The sequence below is a fragment of the Ambystoma mexicanum genome, chromosome 4p (assembly GCF_040938575.1).
Source record: "Ambystoma mexicanum isolate Mex_15411 chromosome 4p, UKY_AmexF1_1, whole genome shotgun sequence".
Taxonomy (NCBI): Eukaryota; Metazoa; Chordata; class Amphibia; order Caudata; family Ambystomatidae; genus Ambystoma; species Ambystoma mexicanum.
The window spans coordinates 906,115,896-906,138,871 of NC_090927.1; the positions used below are offsets into that span (position 1 = coordinate 906,115,896).

At 43.1% G+C, this 22,976-nt stretch overlaps 1 protein-coding gene across 13 annotated transcripts in view; it reads right to left on the reverse strand.

Annotated features, from left to right (window-relative positions):
• The window catches only part of ANKRD6 (ankyrin repeat domain 6), a 1,122,185-nt gene that overhangs the window by 242,497 nt on the left and 856,712 nt on the right, over positions 1–22,976 (reverse strand). For 11 of the 13 annotated variants that reach the window (XM_069606486.1, XM_069606494.1, XM_069606490.1 and 8 more), the window contains 3 exons: positions 22,790–22,888; positions 17,576–17,674; positions 11,112–11,210 (listed from right to left, as the gene is read on the reverse strand). In XM_069606486.1, coding sequence (XP_069462587.1) covers positions 11,112–11,210; positions 17,576–17,674; positions 22,790–22,888 — 297 coding nt within the window. The remainder of the gene's footprint in view (positions 1–11,111; positions 11,211–17,575; positions 17,675–22,789; positions 22,889–22,976) is intronic. The other 2 variants (XM_069606498.1, XM_069606496.1) reach the window with 1 other exon arrangement.

Genomic DNA, 22,976 nt, shown 5'->3' on the forward strand with positions numbered 1-22,976 from the left:
AATGCAGTGAGAGGAAGGATTAAGTAAGGCACTGAGGTAGAGTAGGCATACCTGGCTTCAACAGTTATTTGGGTTTGTGGGGAAACAAAAGAAAAGGAAAAGTGATAACAATGTCCAGCCATGACTCACAAGAATTCTTATAGGTGCACAAAGTTTCAGAGGCCCAAGTTCGGGGGGAAACAGGCTGCATGCCTGGTGCAGGGGGCACAAACGAGGGGCGCCCTCTGAGCCCTCAAGGCCCGGATAGGCTCAGACAGCGGCCTTAGTGTGAGCCTTGGAGATGGCCGGCGTGCGCCTGCCGGCTTCCATGGTTGGTCGTGAAGAGGCATTTCCTAGATGCCGATGGTGTCGGCCAAGTTGCAAGCTAATGGTCCAGGCAGTTAACTGGAGCCCAACTGGGCTAATGCATCGGTAATGATGATCAGATAATGCCAGAAAGTGGATTGTAAATATCCCAGCATATGTTATAGCAGCCAAGCCCCACTGGGCAGTTTAAATATGCTTTTTGAGAAAAATAAAAATTTCAAAACGAGCATAAAACCTTTTTAGAAAAAGTCACCCAAAGCCTAACTGGGCTTACCTGCTATGATGCGTTGCGGCATGGACTAGGAGTGAAGAAAAATTAGCCTTCTGGTGCGGAGGATCTGCACAGCTGCTGCAGGCTCGATGCGTTGGAGAAGAAGGAAGGGGCAGGCAAAGGAGGGCATACACGTGATTTAAAATGAGGGTGTAAACATTTGAAAATCAGAAAATGTAGGTTTTAAGAACCACTTTGGCAACTTGACCAAAAATGGTGCTATTCTTGGCAAATCATGTTATCTCTCAGTGTCCAGCTTTTAAACAGATACCGAGTCATGTAAATAAGTGAAAACCATCTACCATCTACATGCTCTCCTCGCATCCTGGCTTGTGCCATCTGGTCTAAACCGGAAGCCACACCATGTTCTATACATGTTTGAGATGCTCCTGCCACGTGTAACACTCTCTAAAAAGTGATCTGCTGTGTCATGAAGCTATATCTGTAATGTATCAAAATGCCTCAAAATGTTTCTTTTTAAAAGGAGTGGGCGAACAGTAAGAGTCAGAAGCCCCTTCTACTCTACTCGGACAAGATCACAACTGCTACAGGATAAACAACTCACAACAACACCCTCCCGTTATCCCAAGACCATATTCATCACTACATATAGTGCTGACAATCAACAAATCAAACATATTCTGTCCAAAAACGGGAATATCTTACAAATTGATCAAGATTTAAGAGACACTTTGGACGAAAATCCAACAATAACATTCAGAAAGGCACCAAGTTTAAAGGACAAACGCAGCCCGTCACACTTCCAAGCACCAACAACTCAATCAGCAACAACGACGACAACTTGGTTACAGGCACCTCTCAAAGGCAACTTTAAATGTGGCAATTATCAAATATGCAATTATTCAGACAATGGAAAGAAAACAGTACAAATGCCCACAGGAAAAACAAAGGAAATTGAACAACTAATAAATTGTAACAGTACCTATGTAATTTACGCAATTAAATGCGCATGTTCAAAAATCTATGTTGGAAGCACAATTAGACAACTGAAAATAAGGATTGGAGAACACCTCAGAACCATCAAAAACAAAGACATTCGGTCCCCCGTGGCAACTCACTTCATGAGTCATCACGAAGATGAAGATCTAAGCAAACTCAAATTTTACGGTCTTGAGAAAGTGAAACCACCACCAAGAGGAGGAAATTATGAGCAAATTCTACGCAAACGAGAGGCCAGATGGATTTGCAATATGGACACATGCCATTCAGGGTTAAATTCAGACCAAGAACTACAGCATTTTTTATAACAACAACAATCATAATTACCTTTAACTGACCATTAAATCAGCTCCACAAAGACCAGCTGTACCAAACAGAAGAACAGTCTGATAACAAGTAATTCTTGCCTACCGGAACTACCCTCAAGGGAAGGAAGTAACACACCCAACAAATGCCCCTCTTCCCGTTAGTGACCTAAACTGGCCCTTCTATATTAACAATAGTCCTGTTGAACTGCAGTTATCCAAAAGGGTAATATACCACAGCAGTAAATAACATCAATACCCTGGAGCTTGTTCACTATTCCCGTGAACTCAATCACATAGCTCTAATGAAAACACGAAATCTCATTTTTTCAAACAATGAATGAAAGTTATCAAAAGCAAACAAGCGTGAAATAATTAAATAAATGTTGCTAAAATCGAATCTCTAATAATCTGATGCATACTTAGAATGAGGTTTTCATTCTAAATACAAACTAACCCAAACCAACATGGCGGCCACACCAGCACAATGTTCACACGTCAAAGACGCGAATTACGCGATGATGTCATCAGTAGGCACAACTATACGCAAACAAGCAAAACGCTGCGTTGCACACAGCAACATCGCGAATCTCACCACGGATGAGCGGCAAGGCGGATCAAACCAACGGTAAGCAATTAGAACAATTGGGGAAATAAAGGAAACCAGCACTTAGCCTAGACATCATATCCTTTTGCCGATACAAGTTTAGACAAAACGGATATATTCACAATTCTACAAACAATCTTTTTTAGACAGTTCCATGCTATTAAATGACACCGTAAAATGAAAGCATAAGAAGGCACCTATAATTTTCTCTTTAAAAATGCACAGGGATAACACCTTGTCGCTAAAATCGAATCTCTAATAATCTGATGCATACTTAGAATTAGGTTTTCATTCTAAATACAAACTAACCCAAACCAACATGGCGGCCGCACCAGCACAATGTTCACACGTCAAAGACGCAAATTACGCGATGACGTCATCAGTAGGCGCAACTATGCGCAAACAAGCAAAACACTGCGTTGCACACAGCAACATCGCGAATCTCACCATGGATGAGCGGCAAGGCGGATCAAACCAACGGTAAGCAATTAGAACAATTGGGGAAATAAAGGAAACCAGCACTTAGCCTAGACATCATATCCTTTTGCCGATACAAGTTTAGACAAAACGGATATATTCACAATTCTACAAACAATCTTTTTTAGACAGTTCCATGCTATTAAATGACACCGTAAAATGAAAGCATAAGAAGGCACCAATAATTTTCTCTTTAAAAATGCACAACGCCTTATTCGCTATTAAATATTGAAAGACAAACACTTTTTTAGAGAGTCACTCATGTATGATACCTAGACTACAATCGAGCTCCAGGAGCACTAATCTCTAAGAATTCTTCTGATAACCAACTGCACAGTAGAATGCTCCTCATTGGAATCTTGTGTTTATGACAGCTCATTTCCATTTAGGACATAACATCCTTACAATTTCTGCACGAACAAACCGAATTGAAGACCAATCACCACATCGGATTCAAGGATCACCAGTAAGTACTGTCACCAGTGATGTACATAGCAAGTTGCTATAAACAAACTAAAATGTCCTACCCATAAAGTATGTGCTTAAACATACCTTTCAAATTTATTTTCAAGGCATCCAATATAGCAAATTGTGAAACCATAATCCCCTCCCCTGAAGAACCGCCCCCAAAGGGGCGGGGAAACACGTGTCGGGAGACAGAACCAACCAGTAAGGATTTCATTTCTTACATTGTCCCAACCAAGTGGAAGACAGAACTAACCAGCAAAAATGTCACTCTTAATATTGTCCCAGTGAAGTAACTGGAACCATCAACCATCAGACCATTACAACAACCAGAGGAATTGTGACAAATAGTAGTAACTGAAAAAGACATTGCTCTAAATAAGAACCATTCAAGTCCCAGTGAAGTAACTGGGAAGACAGTACTAACCAGCAAGGATTTTGTTTCAAACAAACCATTCAAGTCCCAGTGAAGTAACTGGGAAGACCAAACTGTCGCAGTGAAGAAACTGAGACAAGCAAAGAATAATTATCAAGGTTAAGGAAATGAACTGCCATCATCTTATGCAAATGTATGATTGAAGAAACAATCAAATTAAACTAGTTGGATTTAACAAAACACAAACACGTCTCTTATTTTATTATGGCACGAGCGCATACCAGGGCTAAAAATCTTTCATAGTCACCAGCCATGACTCACAAGAATTCTTATTGGTGCACAAACTTTCAGAGGCCCAAGTTCTTGGGGAAACGGGCTGCATGCCTGGTGCAGGAGGGCACAAACAAGGGGTGCCCTCTGGCCCCTCAAGGCCCGGACAGGCTCAGACAGCGGCCTTAGTGTGAGCCTTGGAGATGGCCGGCGTGCGCCTGCCGGCTTCCATGAATGGTCATGAAGAGGCATTTCCTAGATGCCGATGGTGTCGGCCAAGTTGCAAGCTAATGGTCCAGGCAGTTAACTGAAGCCCAACTGGGCTAATGCGTCGGTAATGATGATCAGATGACACCAGAAAGTGGATTGCAAAGATCCCACCATATGTTATAGCAGCCAAGCCCCACTGGGCAGTTTAAATATGCTTTTTGAGAAAAATAAAAATTTCAAAACGAGCATAAAACTTTTTTTAGAAAAAGTCACCCAAAGCCTAACTGGGCTTACCTGCTATGCTGCGTTGCGGCATGGACTAGGAGTGAAGAAAAATTAGCCTCGTGGTGCAGAGGATCTGCACAGCTTCTGCAGGCTTGATGCGTTGGAGAAGAAGGAAGGGGCAGGCAAAGGAGGGCATAGATGTGATTTAAAATGAGGGTGTAAACGTTTGAAAATCAGAAAATTTAGGTTTTAAGAACCACTTTGGTAACTTGACCAAAAATGGTACTATTCTTGGCAAAACATGTTATCTCTCAGCATCCAGCTTTTAACCAGATACCGAGTCATGTAAAAATGTGAAAACCATCCACCATCTACATGCTCTCCTCGCTTGTGCCATCTGGCCTAAACCGGAAGCCACACCATGTTCTATACATGTTTGAGATGCTCCTGCCACGTATAACACTCTCTAAAAAGTGATCTGCTGTGTCATGAAGCTATATCTGTACTATATCAAAATGCCTCAAAATGTTTCTTTTTAAAAGGAGTGGTCAAACAGTAAGTCAGAAGCCCCGTCTGGAAATTCAAATGGTAAAAAAGGCCACCTCTTGCCTGAACAGTATATTTTCAATGATTACTTGCACTCAGAAAAGCTATTCTCTAGATGACTATCTTCCCGGAGTGCATTGTGTTCCAAGGTAAAGTGCCAGGTCTTTGCTAAATGTGACCATCTTCCCTCATGGGTTCACATTTAGACATACTTTCACCACTTTTAGCTGCTCATATTAAATTCTTCTGGGGACGCAATGTAAACAAGCGGCACATGTTTGACAACCTCTCTGTAGATGACTTAAGCGGAGAATATATGTCTTTCTAATTCAGTCCTAAACTTAACCCTTTTTGTGTGATGGGCAGAGAGTTAACTACCATCAAGACAGGCCTTTTGCAGTCTTTTAATTTCCATTGGTCTCTGGCTTCTTGGTATGGAACCAGTCGAAAGTGCTTTATACCTTTGTAATAGTTCAGATATGGTTTAACAGTGACATAGAACAGCAATAATTTAGATTCCTATGGGGGAACTTGTATCATGCTGCACGCCACACTCACCATGTAATATGCCCAATTATCTATGCTACAAATGTATGGAAATCACTCCCAAAGTCCTACCTGTTTTAAGAGCCTTTGGTTGTAGGTCCTACTCACACAATTTTGAATTGAAGAAATAGTTCAGTTTATGATGTTCAGGGTTTGATCGGAAGAATATCTAAATGCAAATGGATCACAGGATCATGTGCATATGTGGTTGTTGACGGCACAGTGTTTAGTTATGTCTGCCAATGGATTTATGGAGGAATCACAGAATTAATAAACCCTAATGACCCACACAGGGATACTTTATTTATCAGAATATTTTACATATATTTTTGGGATGTTGCATGCTTGTGATGAAAGATGGCATGAATGTGATTATTGGTTCCATTAAATCCTTACAGTTATTCGATAGGACACCATAATGCATGGTGCCAAATGCCTCTTGGAGGTGGTGAAGCAGCAGGACAATGTAGCTATTTGGAACCAAATATTAATAATCCATCTCCAATTACCTGCCAAAGCTGACTTTTCATCATTCATATCTACAAGTGAATTGCCAGTCAACTTAACTGACTATCAGCCACCAAGAAATTCTACACCTGACTTTTGATCTCTTTTTTCTATGGTATTTACCAATAAAGCAATTAAGACAGACTTAAAAATGAAAAACTCAACTGGATTGACTTTGGTGTTTCCAACAAAGATTATTTTCTAAGCTGCGTCTGCCGAACCAGCACCAGTCAGATGTGGACTACCCCAGGGCTCTTGCCTCTCTCCAACGATTTACAATATTTTCATGAAGCCCTTATTTGATGACTTAGACCATTTGGGTCTCTCCTATACGAACAATGCGGATGACACCCAAATTCTCATCCACATCACTGGAGACTACAATATCGACTCCAAACTACTAAACTATATATCTAATCATACAAGCCTGGATGGTGAAACATGGACTCTCTCTTAATGATGATAAGACAGAGTTACTCCTCATAGGATCCCAAATAAGATTTAACAGACTAGAGAAACAATGCAACTCCTTTAAAATTGACAGCAACAACATTAATGTCTCTAAGGATGTGAAAACGCTGGGCATTTATCGTGACTCTTCACTAACACTGACAAGACAAGTCAATGCGACAGCCTCTGCCACAGCCTACACCTGCAAACTAATTAATGCCTGTAGACCTTTTTTGTCCACTTCCAATTACACTACCTTAGCTAGAGCGTTCATCCTCTCCAAATTAGACTATTGCAATGCACTATACCTAGGAAATAACCAAAGCAATCTAAAAAAGTTGCAAATACTCCAAAATAATGTCCTCAGATCTCCGCTGAACATCAGCAAGTAACTGTAAGAAATGCGCCCAGATACCTAATGGTTCGGTGCGCTATACAAATAAATAAATAAGAATGATTCTATCTGGCACACATTTAGAATTGATGATATTTGAACAAAAAAACACCATTGAATTTTTAACTAGACTATGTAAATATATATCTGAATCATATTTAGTGTGATTAGGCAATCAATACTTGATGAGTAATCACTTTTTCTGGGGCGTGTATCTCTTTATAACCATGTGTTATGCATATCATGTGCTCAGTCGTCTTAGTTCTGGAGCTTGTATCTCTTTATATGACACGCATATTCTGCCATCTAGTGGTAGGTCTAGAGTATTGCAAGTTGTTTACTTCTAAAGTAAAAGCAGGTGTGAAAAAGAGGGTTTATGTCATACTACCCGTACCCTACCTCTGCAGGCATGCACAATGCCCCTCGTTGCCCATCAGATTTACTGCACCAGCCTTTTGCCATACACATATTTTATGAAGGTTCATTAGTCAACAAAGAACCACATGCACATGTTGGACATAAACAGTCTACAAGAACTGCTTGGAGGATGTGCAGAAGAAGTGAAAAGCTGCAAGCTGAAAGAGAATCATGGTAGATGAAAACCCATCCATGAGGACCAATCGTAACGTGGTGCACCTTTTATAGACACCTGGGCAGGCGTTACAGATGAAAAGTACTGTGTGACAGCAGTGAGACAAAAAGAACCTACTTGGGCCAGGAATTTCTATTGGACACCCTAGAAGTAAAATGGCCACACATTGTCAGTGGTTTGGACGTAGGACTTAAAAATGTATCTGATTGGGGACAGGTGGTCATCAAGTTATGCAGATTAAGGGGCTAATTGTAGGTCTTCCTTCGCCAACCATCCTACTTCCAACCACAGCATCTGTAGGCAAGGTAGCTGCCAGATTTATAGTCACGAGGTAGAGCAAGTAAAGAGACCGAAAGGCTGCAGAAGCCTCTAACAGCTGAAGGTTGGTCGTAGATGCCCTTATTGGCAGTGCCCTGGAACGCCCCTAACAGGCATGTGTCCCTGATAATTAAATATAACCTATGGTACCACAGCCCCAGGTGGGTTGACTGTTGGGAGTTACGAGAAAAGGAGGCACTGCTCATGGATGGCAGGCTTTCCCCTTCCACACAGCTAGACTGCGATATAGGGGCATTCAACAGTGCAGGGGGAAGCATTTAGCTTGCATTGGCTGCCTCTCAAAATATGCAGGGAGTACCATATTGCAACCTGACTCCTAAGAGGCCGTACTAGGCCAGGCAGTAGGTATGTTCTTGCTACAGCTTAGCGCATAATGAATGGATTGTGTCAAAGAAAGATTTGTTAGGAGACCTCAAGCTGCTGGTGTTTCTCCATGTGAATCCTTTGGTGTGAACCAAAGCCCCTGGAAGGATAGGACCCTTGTATTAGAACTGAATACTCCTGGGTCATCGTATCAGATGCATCGTACTGGCACAGCCTCCATATGGTGGGTCTCCAGTGAGGTGCACAGAGATATATTGCGTGTGGAGGGATTCTTCATTAGAGGGGATGGCAAAATATGCCCTTCAAGAATACATGTAAAGCAGCGTCAGACGGGGACTTGGTTATGTAATGTAATGTGGAGTTGAAAGTAGAGCTCACAAGAATTCATGACGCGTCCAGGCATTACACAGAAGTGCCAATTGGCAAAAATTGACCACATTGGGAAAACTATGGTGTGACTCCAAGAAATTTGATATTATTATTAAACAATGTTGATGACTGATATTTTAATATCTTTTATTTGTGCCTCTATTATCGGCACCCAATAAGAGCATTCTTGCTTTGGATAATGAAGAAAGCTTTAATTCACAACTGCAGAGAAATTAGAATATTTCTTCTGTGCACCACATTTCCTGAGGTGACAGTGAAAGTGTTTATTTCCGGTGCCAAGCAATTTAAAGCAGGTAAAAGAGCATGATGCAGGGGTAGAGCGCTGTTATGCTATGTTATGATTGCTTCTACAGCGCTCTATCACTTGAAGATATCCTGGCGCTAGGAGAGTAGAAAAAGCGAGCAGAAAAGAGGAATGAATGTCCAAAAACCACTCAGTGAGGGAAGAGAAACGTTTTGAGCAATTTCCTAAAATGAAGGAAGTCCTTGGTTAGTCTGAGGGAGGGACAGAGCGGGTTCACAAGGCTCGGGGCAGCAACCGAGAAAGCTCGGCCTCCCCCTGCAGCCTTCCTAAATCCTGGAACCAGTGCAAACCAAGGCTTGCCGAATGAAACGCCCTAGAAGGAACATAGGCCGATATGTTTTCCTGAAGAAAGGCTGCTCCCTGCCTATGCAGCATACGGTGGGTCAAGCAGAGAGTCTTAAACTTGATGCGACACTCAACGGGCAGCCAGTGGAGCTGGATCAAAATCGGCGAAGCATGGGAGAAACGAGGCAAACCCACCACCAGGCGTGCAGCCAAAACTTGCCACCTGAAGCCCGAGCCTCGCTCTTCTATCCTAGCTACCAAGACAACAGTGTGCTGGGCTGGAAAGTATAGGCGAAACCCACAAAAATCCATCATACAACAGTGGTCTAAGTGTACGAAAAGAAGTAGTGGAACTATGTTCTCTGCTGGTCCTCACAAACCCCATCCATGCGCCCCCTCCCACACACAATCCAAACCCCCAAACAAACACACCTGCTATTTATGGGAATGTGCGGTGCAGTGCACTGAAGTGCAAGCTTCAACTTCTTCCTACACTTTTCTTTTAAAACTAAACCATTCCAGAACGGTTTCATTTTAAAATAAAAGTATAGGAAGTGTGAAACTTAAAAATAAAAAATATGGGAACACTGCTCCCGCCCACTTCGACCTCTGCATACAAGAGTGGACCACATCAGTCCTCCCAAAAAAAAGGAAAGGTGATGACTGACCAGACTTCATCATCTAAACACGTGAATCCACGAAGACACCAGACAAATGGGCTCGCAATGCAGCTCCTTCGACCAGCGAGATGCGTGTTACTAGTACCAGGCTCTCCCGACAGCAGTGCTTTTGTTGAGCCTGGCATGAAATAGTCTTCTTATGCTTTTATTCCGCACATAGGCATTGGCTCCCGTGTGCAATTATGTATTGCCTTTTTGCGCGAAAAGATCTTTTGTCCGAAAGCAAAATAAAAACTGATAATTCATCTGATTCGTGCAATGAGTTGGAAAAGGCGGTACTCGGGACGGTTTATTTTGATGAAGTGAAGATCATTGAAAAAGTAAGGAAAGGACCAAGGACACACCTAAGGTACTGGACAGCAGGACATAGGGCGGGGTACCCGTCTGAATGTACAGAAGTCCTCAATTATGCTAAATGAAAGGTATACAAATAATATGACATGTTGTGCTACAGACGACAGACAAATACACATGAAGTCCAATGGGAAAAAAGTAAGTTTTCAAAGATAGTTTCTTCTTTAGTGAAGGGTCTCATATAAGTTATGCATTCTATACCTTTAGTGAAGGGTCTCATATAAGATATGCATTCTATACATAAGATATGCATTCTATACATGATTCCAGTATAAATATAAACATAACCACCTTTTCCAATTTTCATTTCTTCTTCCTGGATTACAGACACATACTAACCTTGCTTATTTATTCTTCTACCATACAACAACACAGCAATTGTATTGCAGTCGTTCTTTCGCCACCCTTTTAAATTACGTTTTTTGATTCGATCGGCCTTTTAAACCATTATTATGACAACACGATTTTTAAACAGGTGAAGTAAATTGAAAAATTAGGACTGTTCTGTTACCATAAACCAAACAATTGAAATAGCACATTCCTGATCCATGCATTGCATTGTAAGTCATGAATAAAATGTGGTGAACAAATGGCAAAACTGCATGCAGATCCTTCTTAGCAAGCCATTGGGCATCCTTTCCTGTACAGAAAGTTTGTCTTGAGCACATTGCTTCTTAGGGCCAACAGGTGGCAGAAAGAAATGCCTTGAAATTAAAATATTGGCCTGTCAGCCCAGCTATCAAGTGGAATTTTGGAGATGTGTGAGGCATATGCCTAGACAATGAACCAAAGGGGGGTGCAATGGAAGGTTCATCTATGCTCTCCCTCCCCCACCTCCCGTGCGCCAATTGTAAGTTCTGGTGATGCCACTGGCCCCGTGGGGACAGCGGGCTAAGAAGGATGAGCAGTGGAAGGAACATGCACTGACCTGGTTCTTTCCGTTGACAGAACAGAAAGCATTGAGCAGGACCCTAATGATGGACAAGTGATTATAACGAGAGGCCACGTGCACACAAGCATCTCCTGCCTGCAAACAAAAGACATGGCATGAAGAATGGCACTTTCAGCAAGGAAAACGTTGCATGCATGAACAAGCGTTCCAGCGATTGGTTGATTATGCTTTGTGCTGTAACTGACCCGCTGACGACACATGACCATGAAAAAAAGACCAGCACAAATCACGTTCTGCATAAGGTACCGTCCTGGCCCCAACTCGTAACATTGTGGTCATTATATTTCAGGCCACCTGCAGCATCATTAAATTAAACTGTTTTCCTAGCACTATTATTTGTCAATGTCCATTTATTTTCACTATCTGTTCCCTTCTCGGCTAGCCAAAGTCCCATCTCACACCACAGTACCCCTCACACGAAGATCCCACAGTAGAAACCCTGTAAAAATGAAAGTCCTCCTTTGGACACTGGAAGGGGCTTGCCAGATGATCAGTATACCTCTCCAGGCAAAGCAAGTCCCGTGACCATGGCACCCTAGTTCCCAACCGTGATGTTTTCATGGAATATCAAAGCAAGCCTTGATCCTTCTGATGGGGTGGAGATTAACATTCGGGATCCACATCTAAAAAGGCTATTGCTAATGTTGACTGATGCATCTCATTACTTACTCCAGGCCAGAAAACCAGTTGTTTACAGCTTTTCGCTGATTGATTTTGTAACTAACTTATTACTGTGTATTTAAATTAGCTTTGTATTGCAAGTTTACATGCAGAACTAAACATTAGCAGACCTCGGAATGTGGGAGGTCCGAGGCACAATACGCCTGTCCATTATTAAGAACAGTAATTTAAGAAAGAGAGTCAAGATTCGAGTAATGGCGCGTAGGTGAGTATTATGCCGTAGCCGTTTCTCTATTTTACTTAAGCAGTCAGAAATGAAAATAAACGCAAAAGATGCTTTTAACAATACAAGTACTCCAAGTCCATAATCCTTAGTGGGTATCAATCCCTTCCTCCAATCATTGGTGTTCCACCACTATATCCCATTCTCCATCTGAAACCGTGTACTTTGTTCGCCGGTCTAACAAATCGAAATAGAAATAATTTGAGGTAAGAGTACCACGCCTCCAAAGATTGATCTCGTCCAAATGCCCTAGTCTGACCAGCCATGGGACCACTCAAAAGAAGTGCTTTCCAGTAAATGGCTCAGCGGCTACAGCAGAAAGACATCCAAGAGGGTAAGTAGCGTGGGTTAATACTCTCCTCCAAGTCATCAATTGAATCCAGACTGCTCTGTGTGAATTACTAGGAGCTATTGACATTCTGTGGCATGGCACCAAGGCTTTCCATTATGCAAATTCAAGGTTTTGCAATCACAGCAGCAGCATGTACTATAGGTTTACAATAGAGCAGATTAAAATAAAAACCTGTTCCTTAGACCACACAACTGCTCTGAGTTTGTCCTCCAGCCTGGATCCTGACTAAAACGACCTTGCGTGCCATGGCCCTCGAGTGGCAAACATTGGCCCCCAAGTGGCAAACATTAAAGTGTCATCATTACCTGCCAAAAACATGACAAATCTAACACACCTAGCGAGGGTAGGGAAGGAAACAGGATGGCGAGGCTTCTGAAAATATATACATAAAAGATTTTAGGACATTCTCAGACTGGCTGTCAGGTCCTCATATTCCTTTGGCCACCTCACAACACAGAGAAACTGCATCAATACAAAGTGAGAGAAGCTCCCTAAAACAAAGAAGCTCAACCAAAGAAGATGCAGTCTTGGTGTGAGAGACTGAGAACTTGAATCTAAAAAGTTGAGAAAGTTCCATAGAGATACTGTGGACTATAGATCAGATATTGTCTATACCTCGCAAGAGTATTATTGATCAGCCGATCACCAGAAGTTTCAGAAATATACACCAAGAAACAAATGAGATAATCTTTCTGATAACACATCATCGCACGCCTGTGTAGAGTTAGAAGACAAAGATTGACAAATAAAGGAAGTGCAGCGAACTGAAGATGTTACTCCGTAAGAAGCAGGAACATCAACAGTGAACAGGACCCAAAAATATTAGACAAGGGAAAAAGAAAAAATCCTCAAAGAAAGGTTACAATACCGTTACAATATACACCAAGAAACAAATGAGATAATATTTCTGTTAACACATCATCGCATGCTTCGAGTGTAGAATTATAAGACAAAGATTGACAAGTAAAGGAAGTGCAGCGAACTGAAGACGTTACTCCGTAAGAAGCAGAAACATCTACAGTGAACAGGCAGGTGTCTGTTAGATCCAAAAATAATAGACAAGGGAAAAAGAAAAAATCCTCAAAGAAAGGTTACAATACCGCAGCGCAAGAGTTAGTAGTAAACATCTCAAATGATCAGTTTTCTGATTTTGAGCGAGCCACTTTGCAGAAAGGCCTTACATTTGTACCACAGTACAGTAGTACCTTACTTAAAGAAAAGATAGACATATTTCTATTACTGTATAAAATGTAGCTCGCATTATTTTTTGAGACTCTTGACAGGTAAGAGGAAGGTGAAGAATCAGAATTTTTAGAAATCAAAACTAATAATAAATGTATGCCACCAATTCAGAATGTAGCCTTAGAAATATTCCAAAAACAAGTCCTCAAGGACTTTGAAAGGTTAACTTCAACAATACAAAAATTTGGGGAATTTTTTTAATCGAGGACAACAAGTAATTAGCAATTTGTGGAACAAGGAGGACAAAATCATAAAACGAGCAGGTAAAGGCAGGGTGGTGGCTATTATGAATAGGGTTCAATATTCTGAAGAAGTGAAGAGACAGTTGTCAGACAAAGATACCTACATGGAGATCCCTAGGAATCCGACTGAACAAGTTAGGCCACTAACTGAAAAATTGTTGACAGAAGCAGAAAGTATGGACATATTACTCACCATCCTAAATTAGTCCTGACGCGATTACATCCAATAATGCTGGTATTGTACATATTACCAAAAATCCACAAAGATTTAAGAAATCCTCTGGGTCGGCCCATAATAGCAGCCAGAAGTAGTTTACTGAAGTCATTCGCACAGTAGGTGAATAAGATCATCCAACCTATAATCCAAAACAGTACAACCTACATAAGAGACACTGGGCATTTTTTTTATAAACTTAGGATGGTGGAGTTTGTGGAAAGGGATGATATACATTTCACGATGGATGTAACCAGCTGACATACTAACACACCCCATGAAGTTGGACATGAGTCTATGGAGCGGCTTCTTTTATCAACTGAGAAGTGTCAATCTGACAAGATCTTTGCCTTATCACTTTTGAAAATTGTACTTCTTAAAAAAAAAATGTAGATTTGAAAAGCTTTTTGTACAGACACCAGGAACATCGATGTGAGCAACAATGGCTCCCAGTTACGGCAACAAATGTATGTTGTTTCTTGTGACCGAGAACATTTTTAAATGTGCAGGATGGATGACTGTGATGCTGGAAATGCTTTTGAGGGGACAGGGTCTCCTTATCCTTGTTCTACCACTTCTCTGTTGGTGTTTTCTGTGTGTTTGCTGCACAGTTTGGACGCCTGGCAGTGCAGCTCTTCATGATTACCTTTTGGTGAACAGTACCCATGGGATACCCTCAGGGCACCCATGGGTAGGGGTCCACCCTTGTACCCCTAGTGTATGTGTTTGGGCGCTTGTGTGTTTCCCACAGAGCAGAGTATGAGCTGGTGACAGCTACATGCTGATTTGGCAGTGGCTCTGGGCAGCCTTTATTTTTGGAATACCCAGGCCCTGCCATAGGAATCAATGGATTCCTACACAAAGGCAAGATAGCCACTGGAGGCCTCCTGGTTCCCTTTGCCTTTCCTCCTTGTGTCTCAAAGTCCTGAGATGCCCTGGCTTTGTTCCCTTCCCCTGAATGGCTTTTAGGTGCAAGGACCATATATGGCTCTGTAGCTGCCTCATCCCAGACTGGCTGCAGCCTTCCTAGGGACAGCTTGTTGTGGGTACACTCTTGGGGTGGAGCCTGCATGAATGGAGTGAGTAGTCAATATGCATTCTGTGTTGTGGGTGGCTGGTTTTGGTTGTGTAACACAATGCCTGAGCCAGCCCTGACTGAAATTGGAATTAATGCAGCGTAGTGCATTGAAAGGATGGGGATTAGCCCCCAATCCACATCCTGTGTTGTGGGTGTCTGGTTCCTGGTGAATGGCCTGAATGCCTGTGAGTCTGATTGGGTGCTGCCTGCATGAATGCACGTGTGTGTGACTGGCTGGTTCCAACGGGGAGTGTTTTGCATAACAGAGGGCCACACACTCAGCGCCTTGTCAGAAGCTGAAACAAGAAACCTTATGCAGAAGCTGAAGTCATCTTATGTTTGCATCTTGGAATCCAGCTAGAGCAAGAAGTCTGCGCTTGCATCTTTTCATCTAATCCGAAAGCTGCCGTGCTGATTCAAGGACTGAACCAGAGAAGACCTGTATAGGCGTCCTCTTCCTGTAGCCATGAGGGAACATTGTGCACCTGCTGCTCTTCATCCGAAGTGTCCTGGAAGCCAGTCCTGTATGCCTGCCGCCCAGTGAACGGATTTTCATTGGTCCAGAAGAGGATGGTCTGGAGGGTTGCCCAGAGCAATGCCAGAGGTTAAGACTAATTCTAAACCTTCCAGCCATCAGCTCTTTTGTTTTGCTTTAGTCACTCCGAGTGGAACGGGTGTGCCCACACATGAGTCCCGTGCCTGCTGGGCCTAGAGACCCAAGCTACTCCTTACTGATGAGGCCCAACAAGGCTGAAGCATGTTTGGGGATGCTTGTGGCCTCGTGTAGAAGGGATGTGGCCAAGCAGTTCAGGCTGAACTGCCCCTTTTGGGGTGGGACCAAGCCTGATATGCATATGGTCTTTCCCCTTTTGTAATGCCTTGGCAGATGAAGAACGCTTTGCTCTGACCTATAACTATGGGCCCCGGGGCATTACCTGACTCAGTAATGCCCCCGCAGCTCAGGGCATATTGCTTAATTAGTACCCCTTAATTAGTGCCCACAAGACCGGTGTACTAATAGCATTATTTTCTGTTCTGAAACGCTGCATTTTGGAACAGAAAAGAACAAAGAAATGTGAAAGGAAATGTCTGCCGGGAAAGGGAAAACGGGGTCCTGTTTTCCCTTTCCATGTGCCCATCGGGAGCAGACATGCTGGGAACAGAAGTGTTCCCAGCCGGTCCGCTCCCGAAAAGGAGAAATACAAAGGTAAGTGGGGTTGGGAGGGCGGGCAGGGGATTGTGTGCAGGGAAGGGGGGAGAAAAAAAAATACCTTACCTTAATCACCAATGGGGGACGATGGCAGCCTCCAGCCGTGTGGAGGCTTGGAGCAGGGATGGCCCTGCTTCGAGCCTCCTCATTGGCTGAGGACTTCCACGCCCCCCACCTGGAAACAAAGGAGTGGAATCCCAGCCGAGGGATTCCCGGCCAGGTAAAGCCCTGGCGAGGGCCAATCAGAATCTTTGTTTTTATTCTGGTTGACCCTCGCTGGGGTTCTAATAGAAAATATGAGCAGTTGAACATCTTATATTTTATATTAAAAACTGTAATCTTAATACCTTTTTAATGAGCCCCCCCCGGACCTCCTTCAGGCCCTCTAGGGGACACAGCCCCCCAGTTTGAAGACCCCTTCTCTATGGCAACAAATATGATAAATAAGAAACCAACTTTAAAAGACCCTGGGAGGCAATCTTATACCTTACTTTACAGAGTCACTGAACAGAACAAGTTCTCAATATGTGGGCTCTTGTGCAGGTGTAACAAGAGCTCATGTGTTTGTAAACGTGGGCTTGGGGTTGCCCTACTCGGAAATACTGATCAAGTGTGGATGGTCGTCGCCCAGATGGATAACAGCACAAATATGTATCCTCTACCTACGATTCTATCCATTCAAACAGTATGTTGGGTGCTTGACAGTCCATGAGCCTCAAGGTAATTAGGCAGGCTGATGTGAAACCAGTCAATCTTGCTTAGAAATCCGAAGATGCTCGCCGTATCTCAAATAGTTTCAGAGCAGGATGCTATTTCTACTTCAGGGGTGCACTTAAAAAAAATAAGTCTGCATATTAGCATCCCTGATGCTGTTCCTGACATTTACCCCATTGCAAATCCCAGTAAATATTACCCAAAGAGGCTAGGCCATAGTGAAGCTACTGCATGCATCGCCAAAGCTACTCATTAGCAACTGTTTGCAAGTCTACCATCCGGGCAAGCTATGAAACTTCCCTGGCAGAAAAATAAAGGCATCGCCCACCTCCAGGTGCTTTCCACCACCCTCCATCCCAGGGTAAATAACAGGCATGTTAGAACGCACAGCCACAACATAGAGGGCTGAACATGTTAGCAGGGCAGGGCTTGAGAGCAAACGCGAATGCAAAGTTACTGTAAAAAGAATGGGACTTTTACTCACGTTATTCTTTAGGTCTGCCCGAGAACCTCCAAGTAGCAGGACCCGCGTACTTTGAGAATGACCATTTTGGCAAGCCAAGTGGAGAGGGGTATTTCCTGCCTTGTGGGCCAAAGACACACATTAATAAAATAACTTTGTGAAAGCATAAACAGATAAAGTACAGTGCACGTTTTCCAACTACATGCTTCTAGGCAAGCCACGCCCCACCTTTGGGGAATGGAGGTAGTTCAGCAAACAGAACCCCGTTTCTAGCAGACATTTCATGCAAATACTTTGACTAGTGAATCTGAAACGTTTGAAACACCATGTAGCGCCACTCCACCTGTCACATTGTGCAGCCATTTCAGAGTGCCAGGTCCTGCCAGCAATAGAACGCTATACAATTGTTTTGCCGCCAGGCTTTTTTACAAAAAATATTCTACTAAAAAACTAATCGAAAATTAAAAGTGAGGTGGGTAAGGGGATAGAAATTGTAGTACTGTTAGGGGTATGGATTAAATAAAAGGGAATGGGGAGTTTGGGGAGACCCCCAAATATTAAAAAAAATAATTCAGATGTGTTTTTTTGATTCAAAAGTTTCATAAAAACCTCATCAGAAAAAAAACTTACGACAAAAGAACATAGAACCAGTAGAACACCCTGTGTGCTCTTGGGAAACTGTGTAGCCACTGGGGCCTGGCTGATCAGGGGGCAGGATCACCATATATTTCCCCCATCACAGGGGCAGCCGCCTGTGCCTTAAGAATACACACTTACCACTCTCTCACCCCAAACCACCCACACAAGCAGGAGTTGACGGATAGTTCTTGAAACTTGCGTTAATCATTTCCTAATGCGAGTGGTCAAAGTGTATTTTTTACTAAACCTAACAATGTGTGTTCTGCCTTTGACAACACATTTTTGTGTTTTTAGCACACGGCATTAATACAGTTGTCCAATTTGCATTGAAGGTCACAAAAAAGCATATGATAACACATTTATTTTGAAGCACATTTTGATACACTGCTCATAATCAAAACAATCTCAGATGACGTTTTACGCTTATGCATAATGTCGACCCAGAAGTCCCCATGGCGGTTGCAGCGTTGGATGCAGAGAAGGCCTTTGACTCTGTCGAATGGCCATTTCTGTTTGAGATCCTCCACCGCTCCGGATTTGGCCATACATTCGTATGCTCGATCCGCCTGCTGTACACTTCGTCCAGGGCAGCAGTGTATACAAATGGTATGACATCAGAATACATTTACCCAACGTGAGGAACACATCAGGGATGCCCCCTCTCACCAATCCTGTTCGCCCTTGCATTGTAGCCGCTGGCTTGTCATATACGAGAAATTCATGCACATCGATGCATACGAATACATTCACATATTACTGTCATTTCCCTATATGCAGACGATATATTACTGTATATCAAACATTCTAGGCTGAATTTACCCTGATTAATACAAGAGGTAAGTAGATTTGGGGACCTCTCTGGATTAAGAATAAATTGGAATAAGTCAGAAGTGTTACCCTTGACCCCATACATTCAAAAAACAAAGAGACGTTAATGTGAATAATGCTGAAAAGGTGGCAATAGCCCAAAACCTGAAAGCGAGTGTTAGGAAGTTTGGTAAAATATAATATTGTGGATAAAAGAAAGAAAAAGAAATAACAAACTTAGTACTTTGAGCTATGTTATGTAGAGATCATCATTTAAAATCTATATGGATCATGCACCCTTAATGCATTCCTTTACAGGGACACGAGTGGGAACATCCACTCCTTGGATAATACCGTATTTGCCACATTCTAGATGCTAAGCAGAGCCAGCATGATTGTCACAGGTTCAGTTAGAGTAATTGAGTGATGGTTCAGTATTGAATGGTTAAGATCAAGAAACTTTGGTTGCGATCATAAATTAATTGAATAAGGTGGGTTTGTGCAAAGGGGTGCAGGAACATAAATATGTTGAAAAACATGGTGAAAGGACATTAATGATTTGCATTTGCAAAGAGGTGACTGACAAAGCAGCAGCACTTTAAAGATTGATCAGCTTGAACCACATTTTCTGTGAAAGGGGTTCATTTCCATAGGTCATAGTGCAGGCCGAAGAATAAGACTATACACATGGGTTTATTGGGGTCATATGGGTTTATTGGGGTCATATGGGTTTATTGGGGGCATATGGGTTTATTGGGGGCATACGGGTTTATTGGGGGCATATGGGTTTATTGGGGACATATGGGTTTATTGGGGGCATATGGGTTTATTGGGGGCATAAGGGTTTATTGGGGGCATATGGGTTTATTGGGGGCATAAGGGTTTATTGGGGGCATATGGGTTTATTGGGGGCATAAGGGTTTATTGGGGGCATATGGGTTTATTGGGGGCATAAGGGTTTATTGGGGGCATATGGGTTTATTGGGGGCATATGGGTTTATTGGGGCCGAAGCCCAATCAACAGGTGTTTGCGCGAATGTTTCTGGCAGCCTCATTTGGACACAGAAGTACAAGTAGTTATGACAAGTTGACAATAGTGTTGCTACGGCTAGTGATATGCAGAAGCGAAATGTGTCTATTGGACCTGGGTGAAGATCCATGAAGCCTGTGGGTTAAGGTTGCTGTCATTATTATGCGCTGTTGAAGATATTAGGGAAGAGTGCAAAGTGTGCTATAGTGTCTGTGGGCTAATGACAAAAAAAACAGGAAATCTGGTTTGTGAGGAAGGTCACATAATTGTAGACATTTTTTTGGGTGGGGACCAGGGACATCTCTTCGCCTAGGGTCATTTTGCAGCATTCTTCACAGTGTTTGTTAATGGGGGGCAAGACCTCCATTCCCACACCTCTCACGTTCACACTCCCACTAGCAAAAAATCAATACAAACTGTACCCTAACCTGGTCCTCGCCCTAAAGAAACGCACTGGAAATTGGAGAGTTCATTTGGTATGAAAAATGAAATTACAACATATATTAATTCTTTCCTCATTTCTTCAGTCTATCCAAAACACTGTACAGTAAGCAGAGGCATCAATTTCGACACTTGCTATAGGTCTTATGTGCCCATAATGCCAGATCAATTTTGGGGAAGTGATAATGAGGGCCGAGTGGGACACACCAATGACTTGACTCTGAAAGTGTGGGACACAGTCTTCATTTTTACAGTGCAAATATAAAAAGGTCAAAATAAAGGTTCAAGTCATAAATGTCTAGTCTTGTCAAAGTCCAAACAAAGTCTTTCAGCGTGGGTAGTTGCCACTCCTCTCTGATTAGCTAGATGTGGGCTTTCATGCGTCCTGTACCAACAGCTCACTGGTGGCAATAGTCCCTCACAAGTCCACAGTCCTAGTTGGATTCCTGAAATCACTTGAGGATGCACCTCGTCATCACCCCCAGGTATAGGTACAACTTGAAATTCTCGTGGGTTTCGAGTTGGAGCCAGGAGTCTCTGCTAGCAGTCTCTACTCCCCAGACACTTTCACCACCTTCAGGCTTGCACCCATGCTCCTACTTTCTTCTAAGATGTTCACTATTCTAAGCACCCTACCTGGGTGATATACCACCTCCTCCCTAAGCCATCTTCCATGGGCCAACTCGGACTCCTCATTCCTTCCTGCTCTTACTGTTTTCACTACCACTTCCTTCAGTTGTTACATACTCCTCCTTAGGGTTCCGTTATCACAGTCTTCTTCTGACTATCACCACCCCTCCTGATTTACCACCACTTCTAACTCTTTACCTACTCCTCCTGATGTTACCAGCTCCTCGAGACTCTCTCTACCTTCTCCCGATATTGCCTCCTTCTCCAACTCCTTGCCACCCCCTACTGATGTTACCAACCTCTCCAAACACTCTCTACCTACTCCTGCTATAACTCTCTGTGCCAGCTCTTCAGCATCTCCTCCTGATATAACCACCTCCTCCAACTCTCTGCCACCTTCTCCTGAGGTTACCCTCATCCTTGTGGTTCTTTCTCTCCCTCTCGCGTCCAACAAACTCCACCCCTACAGGGTCCTTGCGTTACGTGCCAAGCTCTCCAACCACCAGCCATAAACTGCTTCAATAACCCACACTAGCATTCTGGACTACTTGGTTTGTATAGGGAGATCACCCCTCTCCTCCTGGGTAGTATTGGGGTGAGGGTGTGCATCTGGGATTCCAAATTGCTGGAGGATTGGGATTGGCTTTTGCTCCCAACCTCATCTGGATCTTGTTGAGGATGAGGGGCCTGCCTAAGCCTATAGCAATCCAGGCAGCCATCTTGGATTTCATGTGTGTTTGGCGAGTCAGCAAAAGCTACCTGTGCCTGGAAGAAGCCTGCAGTTTGGGGTGAGAGGGTGGAGTGATTCCGAGTTTGTTGCTGTGTTCCATGATGTTCACATTTGTTTTATGACTGGGTCCCATGGATGGGTCTGCAGAGCAGGATAGGTCCACAAATCTTGCATGACCTGAGATAAGGGGGGTTTGCGGTTCCCTGGGGCTATAGGGAGACCACAAGCAGCTCCCTGGGTTCTTTAAGGACTCTGGAAGGGTTCTAGTGCTTACTAGCTAGGGGTGGGGCTCTAGTGGGGTTAGGGGGAGTGGCTACGGCCAATCCCGGTGGACAAAGGGTGAGTGACTAGGGATTCCCTCCAATTCCACAACCAAGCCCATCGCTCGGGGAAGCACCCGACCTCTTGGATCCACTGCCCTGTTGGTCCACAAATGCAGGCAAGGGAAGTTCTCAAAGGGGCCACTGCTCTTCTCCTACCGTCCATTTTAAAGTCATTCTTAAAAATCTCTCATACAAGCAAGCACTCTTTCCTAGTGTCTTCCCAACATCACCGGTCTGTCTGCAGCAATGCACTTTCTGCCAAAGAACTGACTCAGCCTTTCTTACATAAAACGTTCTCCTGTGTTCTGAAGGATTCTTTTCTGTGCTATTTCAGGCTATAAGTAGTGGCGTACAAAGTTATCCATTTATGGTAATTAAATAACCTAAATGTCCTGTTGACAACTGGTGCAAATATGATGTGAATTAAAAGACCAAATGGCTGACAAAAACACAAAAGAAGAACGGATTCTGTCAATAAAGCAAATAATATATTCTGTTGGCAATCCATATGAGCAAGTGAAACTGCAGTGTTTGGATCAAAAGCAAGTATGCACTTATGAATTGCTTGCATTCATTGCTTTCTCCGCGGTGCAGACACATGATGTACAGCACAAGCTTTTCAATGCTTATCTCACCTTATTTTTGACAAGAACGTTCGCTCCTGCTTTAACAAGTAGCTTGACGGACTGACTGAACCCATGCCAAGCAGCTTCATGAAGAGCCGTGTTCCCATCCTGGAGGATGTGCAAATAAAAAAAAGAGAATAATAAAACATTCACAAAGATAACAACAGCAGAAAGGATGTGCCGCAACGCAGACGGT